The 22,436-nt window shown below is 39.2% G+C and overlaps 1 protein-coding gene across 5 annotated transcripts; it reads right to left on the bottom strand.

Annotated features, from left to right (window-relative positions):
• Positions 1–731: 731 nt before the first annotated feature.
• Positions 732–20,571, bottom strand: LOC110056806 (uncharacterized). Of its 5 annotated transcripts, XM_089272522.1 has the most exons (7): positions 20,498–20,571; positions 20,024–20,130; positions 12,158–12,259; positions 10,809–11,768; positions 4,207–4,389; positions 3,368–3,730; positions 732–2,711 (listed from the first exon to the last, which is right to left on the bottom strand). In XM_089272522.1, exons 2-7 carry the CDS (start codon positions 20,031–20,033, stop codon positions 2,065–2,067), a joined length of 2,265 nt encoding a protein of 754 aa, XP_089128648.1. In that variant the 5' UTR covers positions 20,034–20,130; positions 20,498–20,571; the 3' UTR covers positions 732–2,064. The 5 variants fall into 5 exon arrangements, with proteins under 5 accessions (XP_089128648.1, XP_089128649.1, XP_089128652.1 ...); XM_089272523.1 differs by lacking the exon at positions 20,498–20,571 and having other exon boundaries at positions 20,024–20,224; XM_089272526.1 differs by lacking the exons at positions 20,024–20,130; positions 20,498–20,571 and adding an exon at positions 16,879–17,084.
• Between the last annotated feature and the right edge of the window lie 1,865 nt (positions 20,572–22,436).

Raw genomic sequence — 22,436 nt, 5'->3', positions numbered from 1 at the left:
TCAAGGTTTTGGTTCGGTCATTAATTCATTTAAAAGCATTTCAAAAAATATATAGTTTGTTTCCAGCAGTTAAACATAATGTCACATATTGCCTTGAACGTTTAATTCGGGCGGAATCCATTTGAAGATCTGAGACTATTCCGGACAAGACAGAGCCCCAGGGCCTGGTAACGAAGTAACGTTTTCCCGCGTTTCTGATATTCTCGTCCCCAGACCCGCCTGTTCCTGCGTGGCCAACACTCGCTCCAGGGTTTTCGCTCCAAGACCACGCGCGTCCGCAAACATACGGCTGTCTTGAAGGAGAGGAAAAATGTTTCTCTGGAGACAAATGATTTGCTCGGCGAATATTTTGGACCAACAAACCGAGTTCGAGGTTCGCACTGTAAGTTGTAGACCAAGTGTTTCCCCTACGAATTTATGGCCCAAGCGCGAAAAGTGCGGGCCATAAATCGAAGATCCCTAACTTTCAGTGGAACCGGGAAGACAAAGGTAGTAAGATATTTCTTTTATCTCTGTGTGTGTGTTTGACGAGTTTGGAAACAGTTTCAAATGTAACGAGCCGTACGCGTACAGTAGAATACGGCCCCCTAAATGAACCAATCACAGTGCCCCGTAGTAAGTAAGAGGTATACTAAATAATCTGGCGAATGAATATCAACATTTTCTTTCACACAAAAAGGGGGGCGCGTAATGTGCATAGCTGTAACTGATCAAACAAACCACTACAGATCTGAACTTTTTTTTTCTATTTGTTATTTATCATATAAATCCGCGTTTTAGACTAAAAACTACCGTGGCTTTGTCCAAAGTCCCAAACTTAGTACTTTAAAGGATTTTGTCCCCGTTTTTTTTGATTCAATAAATAGTAATTACCTTTTAATAGTACAATATATCCTTTTCTGTCCAAAAGTATCTTAATTTAGTCTCGCCCTACTATCAGGGCTCTAAAATTGCTTTACAAAACTTTATACTACAAATATATGGCTTCGATGTATTTTCATTGTTAAACTAGGGTTTAACGCGTTACTACGGTTACCTTGTGTATAGTTTGTTAGGGTACGAGTGACTCTACTGAGAGATTTTACAATTCATGAAGAACTAGAAACATCAAATTTTCATGATCTTTATACGGTGAAATTACTTTCGTTCTTTATATGAATTACTAAGAAAACTTTCTCTTTCGGAGGTTCTTGTTTGTTACCAAAGTTCTCGCTACGAGTAGTAATACGTTTGCAAAGGCAAATTTGCGAGTAAATTCGAAATCTTCCCTCGTGCGAAATTGTGAAAAGCAAACAAAATTAGTTACTTATAGACTTATTAGAATTGTAAAATCAATTAGTACAGTAGAATAGACTTGAACAACTGTTTCAGCGGAAGTCAAGTAAAACGAACATTCTTAACATAAATCGTTTAAACTAATGCGCGTTCAGTCACAAAAAACCCGGCGAAAGTTGCATAAATGTCTAACGGTGTACTCGAAAACTGAATGAATAAAACAGGTTTGCAACCTTCGGCTGTACTCTTAGAATTAATTTCTCTGCCTCTTTGGAGAGTTAAAATTAGTATTACAATATATTATCATATCTTTTTTTACGTAACGCCTTCATGACCAACAAGTCTATTCAAACAAGGCCTCAAACCTAGGAAATCAAACTTAAACCTAACATTCGCAATAGTTTTGAAAGTTAAAAACTATACATCGGACGCATTTCTCTTTCCAACTCTACCTCACTATACACAGTGTCCTTGTTGTTCAGCAAAGTACTCAGTGACAAAAGATGTCGCTCGGATGAATGGTTCTTTCGAGGCAAAGACAAAATCTTACCTCTCGCCTCTTACACCTTTTGACTATCCGATAAAAAATCGTTCCAAAGCCAAGGAAAGATTAAAATAAACCAATTCCATTTAAGAGGACAATCAGGAAGACGCCAGAATCCAAATTGATTTGCACTTGATTGCATGAGAGGACGTACGTTCAGTAACCTGGGAAACCTAACCAAACAACCTGTCGACTGAGTACTTCACTGAATCAAACATGATTTGTAGTAAGACTATAAACACTATTTACACAAAACCTTTACATGCATCTCTATAAATACGCTGATCTGTGTAGCAAGGTGTTTCCGCAGGCATTTCCGTCAACATCCAATCTCCGTAATATTTTTTCTCGGGGGCTCGAAACTCTGCGCATCCCGAAACAGCGTACCTCTCGTATCTGAGGCAATCTGGACAGTCACACTCTATGTTATTCCTTACCAGTACTCTCTCGACAGTGTTAGTCACCTTGACAGGCGAGAAATCGCTAGCAGAGTTACTTCCAGACACAGAATCCAGCTCGGAAATCTCCCCACAAGTGCAACGAGGGACGCGATCCGCGTCGCAAAGAAATTCTGTCCTTCGAGGTCTTTTTCTATGCGACGATCTTCTTCGATCGCTTTTAGTTCTTTGCTTGTGAACGTTCTTTAACGGTTCGCTGCTAGAAGCCTCGTCATCAAGAGGAGACGAGGTTCCCGTGGATCTCAGCGTGGACTCTGACGTGCTTGAGCTGCCGCCGGAGGAGGGAGGAAGGAGTTTGTGATGCCGACGTAATTTGGTGAACACGATGAACAGAAGAACCGCAAAAACAAGTACAGCGAACACAAACACACCAAGGAAAGTCAGCTCAGATTTTCCTAATGTCTTTCTTTGGACCACAGCGACCGCTTCGCTTTCTGCCGAGAACAAAACGAGAATGTTACCAGAAACAGGAAAAAAAAGTTCATATGTGCGTAGAAGAGATTAAAAGCATTCTCTAGTATTCCTAGGCAAAACTACGTGTGGCTCCTGGTGAACTCATAATTGTCGCAAAATTTATAAGACTGACACGAAAAAAAATGTCTAAGTGACGAACAATTTTGTGCCAGCATACTATGACCAAATTTAAAACATTAAACCCTGACATAAAAAAAAAAAGGTTGATGACGATAAGTGACAGAAATTAATACTCTTGTCTTAAAAATGAAATACATAGATAGACTGCTGACAGAAGGTTTTTCTCTCGAAATCTGGTAAGAGGTATGAGGTGAGACGTTTCAGGCGGTTAAACACTTGTTTTCAAGAGGCCCCGTCCACATTACACCGGAGAAGTTTGAAAATGCAACAATCACCGCTCATTTTGGATTTGTGTTTGAGGAAAGAGAAATCACATGATTATCGTGACGTCATCGTTTTCGAAAAGCTCCGTTTTCAAAATGTTTTCCGTCCACACGAAAACGCAGAGCCGGCGTCTTCAAATTCCTCCGGTTTGAAGAGCATTTTCGAAAAGCTGCGTTTCCAAATTCTCCGGCGTGAAGTGGACGCTGTCTAACACATGTGTTGCGTCACTTACTTTCAGTCCTACTTTCTGTCTTGTACGAGGCCGTGAAGCCTCTCCGTGTTCCATTGGTCCAATGTCCGTTGTGCTTGTAAAACAAGTACATATTGTTCCCAGACGAAACTATAGATTCTTTGTAATCATCGCTCTTTATTATGGTTATTTTGGGCGCGCTCGAGTCGTTCCCATCTCGTACAATGATGGAGTCACCGTCCATCTTCAAGGCGTCAAACCATAAATGCACCCTGTGGCCCTGAGGTAAGGTAATCACCCAGGTGCAGCTGGAGCGACCCGGGCGGGGGAACAGCTGCGGTGATGACGTGATCATCCCGTGCGGTTCTGTTAAGCGGCATCCACAGGAGCACGCTGACCCTGAAACTGCAGGCCATGTCATAAACACAGTTAGAGAACTGAATTTACAAAAGTTTGGAAAAATATTATTACCCAGCTATGTCCCAGTTTGGTAAAGTCTCAGGAGAGTCCATAAAAAAATGAATACTGTAACATTTTAGTTTATTCAGTATAGGTGATATGTTTTAGATGAGGTAACTGTTATAATCTTGTTTGAATGAGACTCGAGGCTAAATGAACCATTAGGTTTTCGACTTAGCCTTTCGCCTGGTTATGTCTAATTGTAGGACAGGAGAGATGAAGGAAGAATTTGCAGTTTTCAGTTTGGTTGAAGGGAGAACAAAAAAACAATTAACTAATTCGGGTATTGGCCTGACAGTAAATAATGTGGTTTTTTTTTTTGGAAAATTTAACCACCATTCGAAAGTAAAATGTGCGATTAAATCAAGAAAAGGCAGTTGTTGAACCTAGGCATGCAAATCAAAGCAAATCTATTTTTATACCTGGACAGGGATTGAGTGCGCATGATCTTGACATGAGCGCCTTCCCTGCACATGTTGACTCCTTGTCCACAGACGTGCTCACGCTTGTACAGAAGCGATACCGATGTTGTTTTCCCTGTCCACAAGAGCTAGAACACAATCCCCAAGACGACCAAGAACTCCAACCGTCATAATTCGAGGTGCCTGCCAAAACAGGAAAGACATTTTCTTTTTTAAGCTGTCATTTTCCGGTTGGATAATCTAAACTTGTCAAAGTCAGCTTTGCGTGGGACCATTGTGAATAGAATTAGGTAAGAGTGGCACTTGAAAGCAGGCTTTGTGAGACTGCCAGTTTCGTGTTTCTTGTTTACAATAACCCAACCTATGTACGTGCTGTTTTTATTAAGGCGGGCACGTATTGATTTGTGCTAATAGTCAAGTGGCCTCGTGGTTCACCGCACTAAACGAAAGGCACAAACTGAAAGCAGACTATATTTGTCATTAATCATCAGGCGCCGAAGCGTCTACCGTGAAGAACGCTTGCCACCTTTTGCAGCTCCGGATGATTAAACGAAAACGCCAAGTTGGGGCTTATCAATTTTTTTACATAATATTTCCTTCTCAACGGGCCATTAATGTTTTCGGTATGTCACAATATTTTAATCGTTTCCATGGAAAATGAATATTGCTGTTTTTCAGGCGTACGACCAACAAAAGACTGAAAAATTATTCAGCCTTCAAATCTTGACAACGGGAAAGTCGATTCGTCTCGCCTTTTTTTTTTTTTTTCCTTTGATTGCAGCAGTGTTTTATGCTTTGATGAAACTCATTCCTGAATAAAGCAATGCAATTCAGTTAATTGAGATTGCAGCGTGCCAAAGCATAAGCATTTCTTCATCAAAGTTAATGGAATAATTATTGCGTAAAATATTTCAATCATTATAATATTACAACGTCCACCGCATCGCTAGGCTTAGGGTGGCCTTCGTTACGTTTCACTAAAAATATATATTATTACTCAAAACAATACGCAATATAAGACAATTAAAAAACCTTGGGAGGTTTTGGACTATATACAAATCATTGTATCTCAAAACAGTCCTTAAATAGTGTATCCTAACAGTCAATTTAAGGACAATTTGCCTAGCTTTTTTGATCTGTTTTATCATGAACTTCGAGTAACATAGAACTTCGGATATACAACTCACTCAGGAAAACCAGTGTGAGCTACGTTCGATATTTAATTTTTCCAGTAACATGGAGAACAAAAGAGAAATATTAAGTCACACGTTGACTAAAACTTATGTTAATCACTTTCGAAACTGCTGCGTTAAGTGAATGCCTAATAGAGTCTAACAAGCGCTTTCAATGTCTATTAGCGCCACATTTGCTTCGTATTAAGTCTTTCTGAATCAGTACCAGTGGCGTTTTGTTTTGCGCCGCGGCAGATTAAAACCGATTAAAAGATATCCCTAGTTTTGCCTTGGCCGGGCTGCTTTCTATTTTCTTTTATATTAACTGATTAAATCGTAGATATCGTCCACAGATCTGACCAGTAATATTAATCATGTATAAATCTTACGTTCGCCTAAAAGCTTTTGTACTATCTGAGAAAACCACTTCATGGCTCACATTATTGTGGCTTAGCAAAGTGCTAATTTATCAGCTATTCTGAGTGCTTTTATATATATTTACTGCAAATAATAGCTAAAAGGAAGTTACGACGAAGCTATCAAGGAACCATCGGCGACTGGAGGGAAAAAAGGTCGCTCAGTTTTTGCTACGGAAGAAAATTTCAAATAAAACATGACAAACGTTTGAGGAATTATTTCAACATGGCAGTGATTTCAAAGCGAACTGTGTATTTAATGAAAACAAAAGTAAAATATTGGCTCCTGATGTAGGCGCCATACTGTCTCGCCTTAAGTATCCTTAACGATTTTTAAACCCAAAAATAGCTTTAACAAAGTCGTCCTTCCGGTTCTTTACGCCTCTCTTAAGAGGATTGAAAGCTTTTGTAAATGTCCTTTGCCCAATGTGGATTACATAACCTTCGAGACTGTTTCTCATATCATGCGATCAAAGAAATTGCATTCGCGAAGATTAAAACTCACGCAATACACGTGACTATCAATTGAGATGGCGTGACTGTGCTCGTGACAGCACAAAAAGCTACTTGCTTTAGAAGCTTGAAAATTTAGTTTTGAGCAATTTTGGATTCTGAAACAGCCATACTTATAAATAGGAAAACTGTATGTAGCGCATAACCTACTGATGGTATAAAGTTGCCAATAAAGAAAAAAAAATAGGGATTTTTGTTTTCTTTCCTAGCTCTCTCAAAAGTTTTAACGATAAATTAGATTTTAGCCTTGACGTTGTTGGATTAAGAATACAAATCAAAGACTTGGCTACGAAATATTCGTGTTTGGTGCCATTTTTGACGAAGACCACTCTGGTCTGTTTAGTTAAAAGTAGCAACGAGGAATCTCCTAAGACGACGAACTCTTTTTCACGAAATACAACCGCTTGCTTTCCCGTACCAGGGTTAAATTATTGTGGGAGCCCTTTTCGAGTTCGGCAATTCTTGAAGTAAAGCTAACTTTGACAAGATATAAACATTCAGTTATGATATCGGCCTTTCGATATTAAATACATTTGTGATATTTGCGATTGTTGCAGAACTAGAATTGTGATGTTTCATTCCAAACTTGTTTACCCTAACTGCTGAATTTTACATTCAGTTCCATTCTTAACTTCTTGAACGTGATTCCATACTCGAAGTCTCTATCTAAAGGGCAAACTGAACTGGTAATGTTCCAGATACCAAGAGTGTACGGAATACTGAACTTTTCTCCTCTTGTCGAACCTTGTAAAGGGCTCTTTTACTTATTCTGTGGAATGACAAAGTTAATTTTTTTTTAATGATTGAACACTGCATTTCACCGTCTGATAACATTGTCTCTTCTTTTCTTCGGTAAAACTTTTCCTGCACAGAGTGGTTAACGAACGGAAATAATGAAATATCAAAGGGGAAAAAAATACTACAAACAAACACGATGTTACCACACGAATTGGACTACCCCATAGCTTTAAATATAGGGTTTTCTCAGACTTTATCCAACAGACGTTAAGGTTAAAGCAACGTGGTACAGCCATGATACTATACAGCACCATATGATGTTCAAACTGGAATAAACGATGTTTAATGAAACTTAGGAACTGACCAAAATTTGAAAGCTCTACTACGATAGTGAAAAAGCCAATATATTTCACTTCCGTTGTACTTTTCCACTTATGCAATACTTCCGATAGTGGTGTTTTACTGGTAAACGAATATTCTTCGCACATAAAGCAGAGAGATTATCGTGGTATGTTTGCTACGCAACACTATATGGACACTGTTTTTCCTAAGCTCCTTATCGCGTCTATCAGGATTAATGGCTCTTAAATCTCACGTTCTTACTTCATATTTTACAGTTCTTTGGTGTATTGTCTTCCAGGTGATGTGGCACCACAACAAGAAAAGAAGTCCTTCATGAAAAATGCACAACGAATAATTTAAATGTGTATTCGAAAAGCTATCTTACACTTCAAATTTTCCGCGTCGTATACAAAACGAAATGGTAAAATAACTTGCACTGACCGCATTTTAAATTTTGCATTTTGTTTGGTTTAGTATAATCCTATTATTCAAAAACCCAACCACGCCCAGGGTACTAATGCTCAACCACTTCTTCAAGAATAGGAAGGTATGCAGCCCATACTGTCAGCCCTATAGCTTTTAACACTTCAAAGTTGTTACCAAAGTGCGTAGAATAGGAAGGAAACAAAAATATACACTCTACTTAAAGCTTAATGTCGGTTAAAATTCCGGCAATTTGTCATGTTGAAAGCAATGCTCTAAATATAGTAAACGAGAGCACAAGACGTTTACCACAGCAAGCAGAAGTGTCAATATTTATTCAGATTGTACTCCCAGATAATCTCTTCCCGCCTTTCTTCTTTGCACAAGCTCGAGAAATAAGAATAAGCGACAATCACATTATGTACGAACACGTTTTGGCGGGAATCCCTGGGACGATTTTGCGGCCAGTTAAAGGTCGTGTCACAAACTGATAGCATTTACTGCCATTAATAACTCTGCCACAGTCTACTAAAAGCTTTAAATGTGACCACCAATATTAAACACGAACTTTTCCTGTATTTTTTAGAAAAGGAATTTGACATAACTCCCGTACTGTTACCTTATTAAATCATGCGTTAGAGTCCATGAGACACTTAAGGTTTAAAAGGTCGTTAAAGTAGCTAATGGTCACTGGTTACACACACGAACGACACTACAATATTACATTAGCTGGGATTAGGCAAAATCGGTGTGATTTTCTAAGATATCCATTTTGTGACTGCTACATCAACTACAGTAGACTTAATAGTTGCGTTTCTTTCTCTTCTCAAAGCTATGCTCGATCGTACTTCAGTTGCTAATACACATTCAATACCGGAAATAAAATGTGACAGAGATGAATCACCTCCCTTCGTAGCTGTCTGCGGGCAATAACGTAACATAAACACTCCATGTCTTCGTCCTATTTTTTTGTCTGAAAACAGTGAGAGGCCTTCACCATTTTCGATGCTTTATAACACAGCTCTTTGTCAAGACAATGGCTTGCAATCAATGAAAAAAAAAACCTTAATTAGATCAGTCTGCGTCAATAAGGTCAACATCATGAGACTCTAGCGAGAACCACAAACGACAGCCTTGACAAAAATACCACTACCAGCGTGAAACGATGGCTATATAAAAGAAAACAGGAAAAGCAATAAAAGCTAGCAAAACGCAGGCTTCTCATAAGCCACACTGAAAGGAAATGTTTGTCGTTGTTAAAACGGAGAAACTAAAAAACGGGAATTATGAACCAACCGCAAAAAAACAATGGCACTTCAAGAAAGGTGGTTTGGTCCAAGTGGATTAAATTTCACAAAAGAAAGAGAAAATTCTCAATTTTTTGACGTTATAGACATTTAGCGTGAATCAGGCACTATGTCCCACTATAAAAGAGTTGCCTCAGGTCTAAGTCCTAAAAGGATAAAATAATGATAAAAATTACAGAACTGATGTGTTTAGATGTGATGGTTCTGCATGTCACGTTCTGAAATGGGGCAAAAGATCGACTTTAATCTGCACATTCTTGGTCAGATTATTTCCCCGAACCTGACCGATAAATGTCCGGAAAGACAACAATGAAATATGCGCCCCGTTTATCCGTACCCCAACATGAATTTCCTGTTGACCGAAAAAATTGAACTGGTTCAGGCAAAGGTGAAACCAATAGCATCTCTTGAACGTCCCAAGTTGACTGGATGGTGAAAACAAAACAAAACCGCTTAGTATCTTTTGACCATTTATCATTTCGATCCAACGAAGCTAAGAGAAAGTGATTGACAAAGCAGCGAAAGCCAAGCGTTTTCTTCTCAAGTGGTACTTCTGGTTTCGCGTCCGGTGTTGCTATTATTTTGTTTTTCATTTACAAAGAGCTAGAACATTCGATAATTGCTCTGCTCAATTTCCTTTCCTATTTTTAACTTAGTTTACTTTTGAGCCACGTTGTTTGCTTGCCAACGATGGAGAGCTGCTGTTTTCGACTCATCGCGGGGGACGTAATTGAATGTTGAGTCAATATTTGGGACACCTATTGTTCCAGACTTCTGCCGTGTTTTATTTTTGCCAAAACTAGCCATGGCCACTCGATTCAATAGCCCGGCCAGGTTGATTTGTCTTTTGTGAACAAAAACAAAGGAAGAATCTCCCTAGTTCCCATTGATACTTGTCATTGGATGTGCAACGTCTGTTAAAAGCTTTTCTTTCAATTATCAGCAAACTTTCCTGTCGAGCAATTTCCATTATGAAGCGAAGAAATTAACAGCTTTTCGGAGTCGAGTCATACAATGGTGCTAATTGGCGCTTAATAGATCATGGACGCCTCACTTCAATTTCTTTCCTTCGTATTTAATTCTCACATCATTTGTTTTCAATTAACACTATGCACCAAGCACAAACTGGGTCCTGCTGTACTCAAAGCCTCAAACACAACTCGACCGAATGAATGGACTCCGGAAATCAATATTCTGTCCAGAAAATTGTTAATAACTTGATTCGTAAACATTGGTTTGCTCTCTAAAACCATTTTGTAATTTAATTTTCACATCCCTGATCGCCGCGACAGCAAACAGCTGTAATTCACCTACCTACAACAAAAGCGCCTCTTAGATGTAACGAAAAAAAGTGCCGGGACCTCAAATACTTGGCATTTTCACAGTTCGTATTGCAGAAAACGTCTTCGGAACTGACAAGGTGGTAATGAGAATTTAACGCCTTTTTACCTAAGGACTGTTTTCGAAGACCAAACTCGCGCTGAAAAACAAACGGCAATTCAACGCGCTGGCTTAGAAAACAGAGTGCACACTTAGAGAAAAACAAATCCTGGCGCAAAGATAAACCATTAACATCGCTATATTTGCCAACAGAAAATACACATTTGACAACATTCCACCTCATTACAGGGGTCAGGGGTTCGCACTGAATAACTGTAGTTTTATCGCTGATAACATCACCGCTCACTTACCTGGGGGATGCGAGGGCAGACACAGCGAGGTGACTCTTACTGTACTCTTCGTCAGACTAGATTTCGTGACGTAATGAAAGCAGTATTCTTTGACATAATCCTTGAACAACGAGCATGGAAAAAATGCCACGTCGTGGTCATTTTCCACGGGTTTTTGCGCTGTAGGTTTCTCGGAGTATCTGTCCCCCATGACTATAGCATCGTGAGGTCTGACATTCTGGCAACGCGGCTGTGCGTATGAAATCATAAACGAATTTGTGCATGGAAATATGGTGCTGGTCGGGGTAGACAGAGTTTGTTGACCCCAATAAACGTGGATTGATTCACTTTTAGCTAGTGTTAGATTTTCGAACCCAGTCTGGTACTCAAAACGGTAGATTCCCTGAGTGTCGAACACCTCGCACGGGAATCCCATCCGAATCCATGACCCTTCGGGCTTTCTTTGCCTTCCATTGGACAGTTTACGAATGTATTTTCGGGTCACAAAGATCTTCTCGTGGCCTTTGATGTAATAGAGATTAAGTTCGTCGCGGTTCTTGGGTAGACATTTTCGATTGTGCCGAATCCACAAAGAGCCAAAGCGGGTTAAGGCGGTGTGGTTTGTGGGTGTATGGAGGCGGATTTCTCCCCACTTCAAAGTCAGCGTCTGCGAGATAAACGCCTCAAACCGACTGTCCGAAATATGATACTTGAACCTGTACACGACTGGGTGGTCAAATATTTCGCAAGGCAGAATCACGGAAATTTCGCGGCGATCCAGTACAACATTTTCTATATGACGTCTCTTTACAATGTTGTCATCGTACACAAGGACACTGAGTGTTCGAGAGTTCGAAAATCCTGAAAAATTGCTGGGGAAATGAAAGTACAATGTGACATTACCACCAAGAATGTCCAATGATGCGGGAGATAAATCCACAACAAGACCTTTCAGAGGCTTCTTTCCAAAATCTTTAATATCTGAAAAATAAAAATAATAAAGAGTTATACAGTCCTAAAATGCAAGCTTTCTAGATTTTTGTTGTTTGTTACTTTCTTCTCGCAGGACTGCCGTTATATGACATGTCTGTTATGTGTATACGTTGCGGTCGGAAAAAGATAATTTACATTAACTACAGTTTAAACGCTCTTTTGTCGACTATCACAAAATTGAGAATTAGTTGCTTCCCACGGCAATTAAGTAGCGATGCGAACGCTGTTCTCAAGAACACTTGAATCTTGCTCTGTGTAGCTCTGTTTGCACTGCCAGAATTCCACTGCATTTTAAAACGCTTTGCAGCGTTATAAAAAGCGACCAAAACGCAACTCGAAAGGCTGATAGATGAACTGTTGAAAGCGGATATGCTTACCATCGGTTGCCGATGAAAGAACCCCAGAGGCAATCAGGAGACCACATAGAAGAATCGACCATGTTTCCATCGCTCTTTCCTCTTCATGGAATGTTTGTTGTCCTGAAATTGACAGGAATGGATTGAGCTAAGAGCATGCGGACTCCACTTAAATCTTCATGTGATATGTGCCCGCACACCGTTGGGAGTCAACGTTTTGCCTAAACCATTTAAGACATATAATTAATTGTCCACAATTATATTGTTACATTGTGCTGTAATATTCAATTAGCATTCAGGCCTGTTGTTGGCCTTTGTGGACCAAACAATGACAAACTCGGGGCCAATAAGAGATTACTAATTTGCTCCATAGAAGCTCTAGCGTTAAACAGATGGCCAAAGAACATAAACGCACGCAAACTAAAACGTAGGAACCGGTTGGAGTAATGTTAAACGTCTTCGAATAATTTTATATCGCATTGTTCAAGGCGCGCGGGGAGGTCGCAAAGCAAGCTATGTCTTGTTACTTCCATTTACCTCCTGCCGGCTTACAATGTTTACTTAACGGATTTAACTTCTTTCGTCTACGTTTGTCGAACAGATTAGTAGATTGTTATGTTAGCCAACAAAATAAAATAATAACTTTGATTTTGATGCAGCTGATATCGACAAAACGCGACCACAATCCCCCTCCATCTTATCATTTACATACATTAAGATATCGCTTTTCCAGTCCGTATGCAAATTTAAGCTTTCTAGCAAGTCGTTTTTCACACATCTGGCAGCGTCGGGTGTGAATCGCTGTTGTAATAGACCATCGCTTGACAAGAAATGGGCGATTTTTACAGGTCCAATAGCTTGAATTTTGTTGCCAAGGACGCGAAAGCAGCTCAAAATTAATGCAATTGTACAATCCGTTTTTGCCATCGTTTGGTGCTGACAAATTTCCTAATTGAATATTCTGTTTTTACAGTAATTACGTTGTGACAATACATTTCCCTCCCGAATACGCCCCCTTGTTTGGGTTTCCAATGAGACACGTGTAGGGATGCATTGAAGATGTCAATCTTTATCATGATGGTTGGCTGCGAGCCGTGACAATCGACGTCAACAGAACCATTACAGTTTTGTCTCAACAAATGGAAGCCTTCCAAAAACATCCGTAAAAATTAGCAATAAACGTACCCTCCCTCGCTTTACAGTTCATGAACACACACAAACCGAAGCTAATTTCGCGTTCCTATCGTCGGCTTGGTCGATTTCTTGATTAAAATGCATCTTTTGCCTCCACTTAAAATCGTTGCAATAATTAAAATGTTTGAATGGATTACGAAATTTTGAAGGTAAATTTTATGCAAACTACACTGCCGGGTGAGATAAACAACTTTGAGGCGGAGCTGGCTTTTCTTTCCTTATTCAATCATTCGCCAAAACACAGCAAATCATCGGTGGCGAAATACTATAAATAAGATCGGGTTGCTAGCCTGTGTCGAAAGAAGGTCACGGAGTTTCGCAGTTCGATCTCATTCGCTTTAGCAACAAAACATTGAGACATGCATGACATAAGCTTGTCTCGCGCACCTTGATAATTTCGAAACTTCCTCCAAACTTGCTCAGCCCTGGCGCAGAGTTTTCTAGACATTATCGAACAATAAGTATTGAAATATGAAGAATAGCAAATAGTTTAACGGCTTAGCGTCTACCGAATTTGAACAGCTTCGCGAAAGCACGCAAGGGCTCTTGAAGAAAAACAGCACAGTAGCGTGCGTGTTGCAAATCGCTTTTCACCGTCGTATGGTCCATTTCAACAAAAATACCGAAAAACACAAACTCACTTTCTTCGCGCTGCTTCCAAATTGAGTTTACACATTAGAAAATCTGAAGCCATCCTACCTTGACCAAACACAGCAAGACCTCGCAGTAATCGCCTAATCCGCAAATGATTGTTCGCTGTGTTTACCCTAGCTGTTTCTCCGTCCTCGATCCAGCGTCGCAGCACAGCTTTCTACGCGGGTAAAGCTCTCGCGAAATTAATTTCACGTTTCATGTCGCGAAAAGCCCACCGGCTGCAATACGCTTAGAGTTTAATGTCGGGTTTTGCACGCTGAAGGCTCTTAACAGCCAAAAACTTGAGAACCGTGGTTACTTTGCTCTGGCGTTTACGTCTGTTACCGGAAACGTACCGCACGCTACTGATCATAGGTGTATCTTTCATGGCTTATATCTCCCATTAGATAAGAGTGCACGTGGTCAAGTTATCATTCACGGGGCTGATTTACATCAAAATATACCATGTCTACTTTTGACAACGGCCGGTCATGCTAAAGTGCAGTCGCTCTGACAGTTCGTATTGTATTTTGATGAGGGAGGCGGTAAAGTTTAGTAACTCGTCCAATAATACAAAAGCGAGACTTGTTATGATGGACAACCTATCGACAGTGTTTCACCTTGGGGCGTTTTAAGGAAACAAGGCTAAGGATCGTCATTATAATTGTTCCAAAATTTCCAACAAGTTTCTTTAACACTTGGCAGCTTTGACATGTTCTCGTACAAATCTCGCGGATAAATTTGCAGCTTTCGTTTTGTAAAGTTCATGACAACCATTTACGCCACATTTTCCTTTTTACTTTGTTCAAGAGCCTGTTTCCACTTCCATTAGCTCTACAGCGACCCTACTCACGTTTGCCTTTTATTTTCATCAAAATAATCATCAAAGCTTAAATTTCTCAAAAAAATACATAAATATATTTACAAAAATAAAGAAAATATGAACCAGCGAATAATTTGATAGAGCAAAAATTGTAATTCGCGGACAAGTGATTAATTGACGTAAATGAAATCATTCTCTGCGGAGAAAAATCGGTTGTCCTTGTCGTAAAATTAATATTACTGTACTGGTGTTTCTTTTGACACGCGAGTTTGGTGTGGGAACTGAATATGTGGCAATAATTATGCGCTAAATAAAAAGGCGCCAAAAACACGCGCTGGATCAGTTTTCAGAAATTGAAATCTTGAAAGCAAGATTTTGGACGGCGAATATGAAGCCCTGAAGAGCAACTTCCATTTTCTTTCGTAACAAAGTGGTTTCTCAATCCATTTGCGTCAGAAGACATGTCAGGTATAGCCGCAATTAGTGAGTGAAGTGGCGCGATATGTCCATCAAAGTCCTATTTTGTATGTATGACAAACGAGAATATAACAGGTTACGCGCCAGAAAGTCTGTGTAGGGCTGAAGTCTTCTGTTCCTGTGAAGAACTTGCTTCCGAGACACGCTGCGAAGATGTCAAAATCGAAGCAGACAGATTTATTTTTTGTCTCTCGCGCTTTTAAAACCACCTGACATGGTTGACATGTGCCATGAATTTTACAAAAACACTTAAAGCTTAAATATTTAACACGGGGACCACAAACTGAGTAATATAGCACAACTAGCAACGAGATGTGAAGCCAAGGTCGCCAGCAAAACCGTGATATACTTTAACTCAATTAATCAGCAGTCGGGTTCACCACTCCTGTCAAAATCATGTAAATATATTGATGCTGAATAAATTATTTTGGTGTAGTTTGAATGCCGTTCAAGGTCTTTATATGCAAGAGAGAGAGAGGTGATTGATCTTCGCTTCTATGGCCGGCGCGCTGGCTAAAATTAAGCGATTAAAGATACAGTCTAGGAAACAACCCTGTGATATTTGCCTTCTGTTTCGACGCAAAGCAAACAACAGTATAAACATTTACGACACGCAAAGCAAATATCGCGTGGGTATTGCGCCAACAGTGAACGGAAAAATAAGATGAAGCTCAAATTTACCTTGGCATGGCAATGAGTCCTGAAACTGGTGACAAACCGCGTTCGTCCTTCGTGGCTTGCTCGGGAGAAGTTGTAAAAATCCCTCCACTAACGATTATAAATCGTGGCTTGGGCAAACAAAACACCAGCTAAACACGATACTAAATAAATATTTTCAGACGAGAAAAAGCAGCACACATCAGGATTGCAGGCTGAGCGCCTTATCCGGCGAAAAGCAAGCTTAATAGCGGATGCTTCCATTAACTTAGAGAAAGAAATTCAAAAGCAGGTCAAGCTTTTTATAATCCGAAAAGATCTTGTTGTTGTATATGAATGTAGATGAACGCTCGGAGCCGGCCCTATTAAACTAGTTTCATTTACGGATTACTAAGTTGATACAGGAGTGATAGAAAACCATTGAACAAAGCTTCATTCCGGTTACCTTTATTATTTTCCCTTCTCACGGGCAAAGTCAATGCCTCCGGAACAAGAACAGCTATTTGGAAAACGGACTGATTAAACTAACGCTAACGTTTTGTTCCAATTCGTACCATAAACCTCGACTGCGTGACTCGAACACACGATGGGTGCCGAAAGACTCTTCGCTTTGCTGGCTTATTCCACTTTATCAAGTATTCAAAAGGACAACAATAGGCTTGGCGAAATCGGGACGAGGTTTATAATTTCATATTTTTAATTCGACTCAGCCTTGAGACATGAATTAGGTGCTTTCAAGTTAATCCTTGGGCTTAGTTCAGAAATTCGTGTGAAAGTTTCTACCGATTAGCCACCCAGCACTTTATCCCATAAAAGCATCTCTCGCTAAAACAACTCGTTTTGCAGAGGTTAACCCTCCGTTGTCACGGAATCAGTGATCTCTCCTGAGCATTCCTTCAAATAAACGTTGCCTGAAAAATATATTACATAACACGTAGGGACTTTTGGTACAACTTACTTACGCTCTGTTGGTGACTGTACAGGCAGGGACGACTCACTTTATACTAAGCCAGAAGTCCAAGTTGTGTGTCAAAGAAAAGTCAGTCAAAATATTAACATTTTGTTTCATGATGACTTTGCGTTTATGACTGAGATGGTAGATGACTGCCTAAAATATAACTTCGCATATCCGCTGCAATATCTACCGACAAGAAACCTAGACCGACCTTTCTTGTCCTTCTTGATTCGATTCTTTTGATTTACTGGGCTTTGGCGCATGTTTATAAGATCCAAAATCCCCTTAAATATGTATCTTTTAATTTGTACCATTTGTACTTTTGTTTAAATCAGAATAAAAGTTTTACGATAGAACCCTTTGATTCAACATTTCGTCTTTTAATTTAGTACTATATGCGGTAAAAAAGAAAGAAAATATACCAACTGCTGATGATGTCTAGACACTGATGTAAACTTTAATTTATTGTTCTTAATATCAGCTGCAATACTTACACCACAAATATTGTATACGTCCCTGTTTAATATAAACATAACTGACAGTTAGATTCGAAAATAGGATTTCTCAAACGTGTTCCAATTTCTAAGGGTTTCCAATGAGATAAGTGCATTTTGTCACGTCCCCAAATTAAAGAGACCAACAAATGAACTTAAACATGCCTTGGTCTCGTAGGGAAGACGTGATTCAATATTTTTCGCTTATCCCCGTATTGCATTGTCATGATAAACTTGACTTGAACCTTGGAAATTTTTACTCGGTTCCAGGCTCTTGTCGAGAAGAAAAGGGGCTACCGCTGAGTTGAAGGATCGCAGACATTGATTTCGTAGAGTGTTGGTGTCTTTGGCTAGTCACATTTCATTGGTGAATTACAAAAAAAGAATGATTACTTTGTACTTTGGAACGTGCACAGATCACAGGTTTCCAATTGCTGTTTCCGTGACAGATTTTTTCTTTATATACATTTTTTTTTTCTCTCTCTCTTTCTCTCTCTTTAATTTTTTTATGCCGGATTGGCCGTTGAAAGCCCCACTACAAGTTGTCCAAACTATTCAAACTGGCCGGTGCTTTTCAGATGAAAAGGCCACAGTCATTATGTCGAAAAAATAAGCCATAATTGCAGGCCATTTCACTGCTGACAACTTTTGGTTTTGATAAATATTTTCGAGGCCAATTTTTGCCGGAGATCTATTTGGAAGCTTACGATTTCATTTCGACTTCTGAACGTGCTATACTGGCTTATAATCTGAATTATAGGCGATCCTAGGCAAAACTATAACGATATTTTCCATTTTAAGCTGTGAATTTATCGGCTGGCTCAGTCATAAAGGATAATTTCATATCCTGAACGTCATAGCAATTTAACATCATAAAGTCTGCTTTTATGCAGTGAACAATGTTCAAGTAATTTTGACAACGAGGCAGAGATAAATTTACGACGGAGTTCAACATTTCAGGAAAATGTCTATGACTTGACTTATATGTTCGTACAAATAAACGGAGTGTCTTCTGAGATTGGCATTCTTTTCTTGGTTGTCTGCCAAAAACCCTTTTATTCAAGACGAATGGCGCTTAATTTTAGGACAGTGAAACCTTCTTAATTGTAATATGATTGAGCAATTTGATAAGTAAGAAATGCCATTAAAGGTTCAAAATTAGTTGTCTTCTTCCTCGGTTTTGGATTGTTTTTGAACGAAGTTGAAACTTATTTATAACTTAGCAAGAGGGTAAGGTGCTGATTCATCGCGAGAGGGTGCCAATACCACAAAAATGGCTAGCTTGTTTAGCAGACTGACGTGTAAACTAAATGCCACGATTCAGAACTTTACAAGAGTGTCAGCATTAAGATGTAAAATCCCTTCCGCCCTTCAGCTCGAATGACGTAAATCCTGCGGTTATCAGTTAGTGCTTCGGATCAGTAACCCATTGTGGGAAAATATAAAGATGATGTGAAAATGTTTCTGAGAGCCTCCCTGGGGCAACTCTGACCCAGTTAACTTTCAAATCAATCACACTGAGTCTCAGAGATTCGGTGCTGTTCTTCGATTACGAAGAAAACTTTAAACTACCCACTCTCACTACATGCCAAACGTAACAGAACAGAAATCTCAATGCTAATTCAAGGTGGCTAAGAGTGTAGCTACTCCTCCTGAAAGGGAGGCTAGCACATTACAGGTAGCCAACCCCCTTTTTTTTTTTCTTTTTTTTTTTTTTGGACGACAGCTTTGGAGACACAATTCTCCACAGAAGCTTCTGGTCTTTCCTAGGAACACAATATAATGGTCCCTCCCCGTCAGGACTGAGTACCGGATCGGCCACTCAATCCAGTGATGCAGGGATCTTAAAATACATATATGATATATTTAAATACGCTAGTAAACACTAAACGTAAACGATAAACACATGTACCTAAACGAAATATGTCCCGTGCACTAGGACGGGTGGGTACGAGGCTGCACGGCACGTCAGCGTTTACAACAAGTTTCCGTTTATGCTGTTCGTACGAGAATACTTCTCCGCTTAAAAATGTTTCTACTTTTACTAAATACGTAGAAAATATGTAGGGAAAGCCATACTGGTCGTTTTTATTGACTAAATTCAGAATCAATCATGAATTGAAATAAAACACTTGGTAAGGAAAAGCTCAACATATTGCAATGTTTTATAAACTGAGATATGACTGGACAAACGGTTTTCAAAAACGTTTAGAAAATTGCATTAAATTCATGTGGCAGAAAAACGCGTCCATATAGATTTCAACCGTTTTACTCCCGAAATCAAGATGTCAATTCACGCTATAGATTTCTGTAGGTCCCAAAAATTTTATGTGACATCGCTCCATACAACTTTTGTTTGTCCGGAGGTTTGGTCAACTGTTTTTGGTCAACCTCTTTTTGGCCACTGAACAAGAAATTGATTACTATAGGTGGACCTCGCTAAATCGAACTTGTTCATTTTGAATTTTCCTTTATTTAGAACTCAAAACCATTTCCCTTTGGTTTGCCCTTCAGTTATTTACTATATGATACCTCGACCTCTCGCTATATGGAACTATTTTTTGTTTTCCCCGAGAGTTCGCCATAGCGGGATTCAACTGTACTTGTCAATGTACAAAATTACGTACGTGAGCAAACAGACACTTGTAACTTACCAAATGACATCACGGGACTATCTTGCGGCTTCTCTCAATCATACAGTGAAAATAGGCTTGCAACACGCGCACGTTTGACCCGACTGATGTAGTAGATTGTAAAATATCTGTGTAAAAATCAAAAGCAATTAATTAACCAGAATCCCTAATTTTAGTAAAGAAAGTCATATAAAAGCGAATTAATGCGATAAGAATTTCGTCATTTGTTCGTCTGGATTCCCCTGTACTCGACTCATTCCCTAGCACGCGATTCCTAGCTTTGCTAAGGACACGAATCTAAGTCACATGGGTCAACAATTTGTAAGTTAAACACGCGGAGGTTTGATTAATATTACGAAACAGCGCTGAAACTAATTAGATAACACTAACTACGTTCCGCTCTGTGCGAAATCTAAAAAATAGACATGTATGTTCATATTTAAATCGAGAAAAACAGTAACAGAGCTCGTTTTAAACATGCTACAAGCCACTTACCGTGAGGGGCAAAAAATAAATTGGGACAACGAAGTTATTTCCCTGCCTCGTGGTCCGTCCGCAGGTACAAAGTGCTATGAAAATGACAAATCAATAGCAACAATTAATTGGCTCAAAAATTGGACAAATTGATCCTCCCAAGACCAATCAACGATTCGATAAAGACTAGAAATAATTAGAGAAAATGGTTATTAAAACCAGACATATTTACCTAGCCAAGGGAGCTACCTGCCTTTCTGTAAATAAACATTGCACACCTTGCACCAGAAACACGTTATACAGATCCAAAGGAAACTTAATTTCTACCCGGCGGATTTGGCGCGAATGGCAGCAGGTATCAAGCAATGACATTCACAGTTTTATCGGAAAGATTGCTAGGTAGTCTTAATATGAAAGAAATGGGTGCAAAAGGGTTTTCCCAATCGCATTTGCCAACGATAAATTCGTTTAGCTTTTAGCCCTAGCTTTCTTTCCATTTTTTTTTTTTTTTCATCCCTTCAATCGATGCACAAAGAAAGCAAGGCTTACAAGACAGTCCTTGACCAAACTGTTGGCGACAGGCGAAATTTTTTCGACTAGTATGAAAGCTGCCGGATCTGATTCGTACCATGGTTCAGGTAATGATGTATTTGTTTCCCTCTGTCGTTCGCTCTCTTTCACCCTGTTTGCTTATTACATTATCAATTTTCAATGTCAGTTCAGACAGGCCCATCGAAAAAGAAACGAAAAATAATCCGAGAAAATTTCTCCCTCTAAAACGGACAAAGTATAAATAATCAGGACTTACGATATAAATTTGATATAACGATTTATGTTAAACAGCAGTGTTTTTCAGTTTTGTGTTGGCAGAGAGAGAATGACATTTTCCTAATCATGTCAGTGGACCAAACAAATATTTTCTTTTTCCCAGTGTCAAGGCCATGGTATTCCGGTGGAGTTTGCGGAGACGTCTCATGAAATGAAAAGATGCGTACTCGCTGTAAAATTGATCTAATCAGTCGAGCTGCAGTTTGGTTTTATATAACTTGAGAGGTTTCGGTAACATGACAGTAAAACACACCAACATCAGTTACGGCCTATGCTAATTTTGATGCAACGTTTTAAATTAATAAGAATTGAAGTTAATCTGTATAAGTACATCCATGAAAAAAATTACCCAAGACAGGTTGAAACCAAGCTGACTATAAACCTTCTTTGACCAACTGTTAACAAACAAAATAACAAAAAAATTATAATTTCAGTTTTGACTACATTCGATAGTAGGATAAATTATGTGTTTTAATTTCAGCACTTAAGAGCTCCGCAACATTGCTAAAAAGGAGATATTTTTGCCAATTCTTAATTCAACCTGCACCATGATCTATTTTCCATTTTAAACGCTTTATTTATCAAAAAACATTTATAATTGCGTGCATTTTGTAACGTGTTGATTATAACAGAAGGGAGAAAAGCAAACGACTACAAAGAAAACTGATTCCTTAGATTCAGCCGAGACAACTACTTCGTATCTTACACCTTCTATATCCTCGGGCGATTGCTTGATATTTTTTTCGTATTCATCTTGCTGTCGTAAATTGCATCGCTGAAAGATTGAAGAAATTTCCCAGGAAACTCAAACAAATGCCTAGCTCACGCGACAGCTTTGTTTGCTTTGGTCAAAGCAACGTGTTGCATCAACAAGGGCCGTCTGAATAAACAATTTGAAACGAAAGCAGTGTAACATGTCCGAGAATGATCCCAAATCAGTTGAAACTGGAACAAAAATCTAGTTTGTTCCTTGAATTTAAATCAGCTAAAAGAATATTTATTAGATTTTTTAGATTTATTAGATAGCCTAAGAGAACTGAAGTCGGTCGTTATTTTAATTCCTCGATAAAGTCACGATTATGTAACTTTTCCATATATTCGCATTGTCTCAAAAGCACACTGTTTTGTCGAG

Source organism: Orbicella faveolata, unplaced genomic scaffold, assembly GCF_042242905.1.
Source record: "Orbicella faveolata isolate gen_17 unplaced genomic scaffold, um_ofav_v1 contig_35, whole genome shotgun sequence".
In the NCBI taxonomy this organism is placed as follows: domain Eukaryota; kingdom Metazoa; phylum Cnidaria; class Anthozoa; order Scleractinia; family Merulinidae; genus Orbicella; species Orbicella faveolata.
This window is presented reverse-complemented; position numbering and strand designations above follow the sequence as displayed.

Excerpts from the sequence above, each read along its gene's own strand:
- LOC110056806 (XM_089272522.1), bottom strand. Across the intron at positions 11,769-12,157 it reads TCTTTCATCGGCAACCGATG|ATATTAAAGATTTTGGAAAG; the intron begins GTAAGCATATCC and ends TTTATTTTTCAG. Across the intron at positions 2,712-3,367 it reads GACAGAAAGTAGGACTGAAA|AAAGCGAAGCGGTCGCTGTG; the intron begins GTAAGTGACGCA and ends TGTTCTCGGCAG.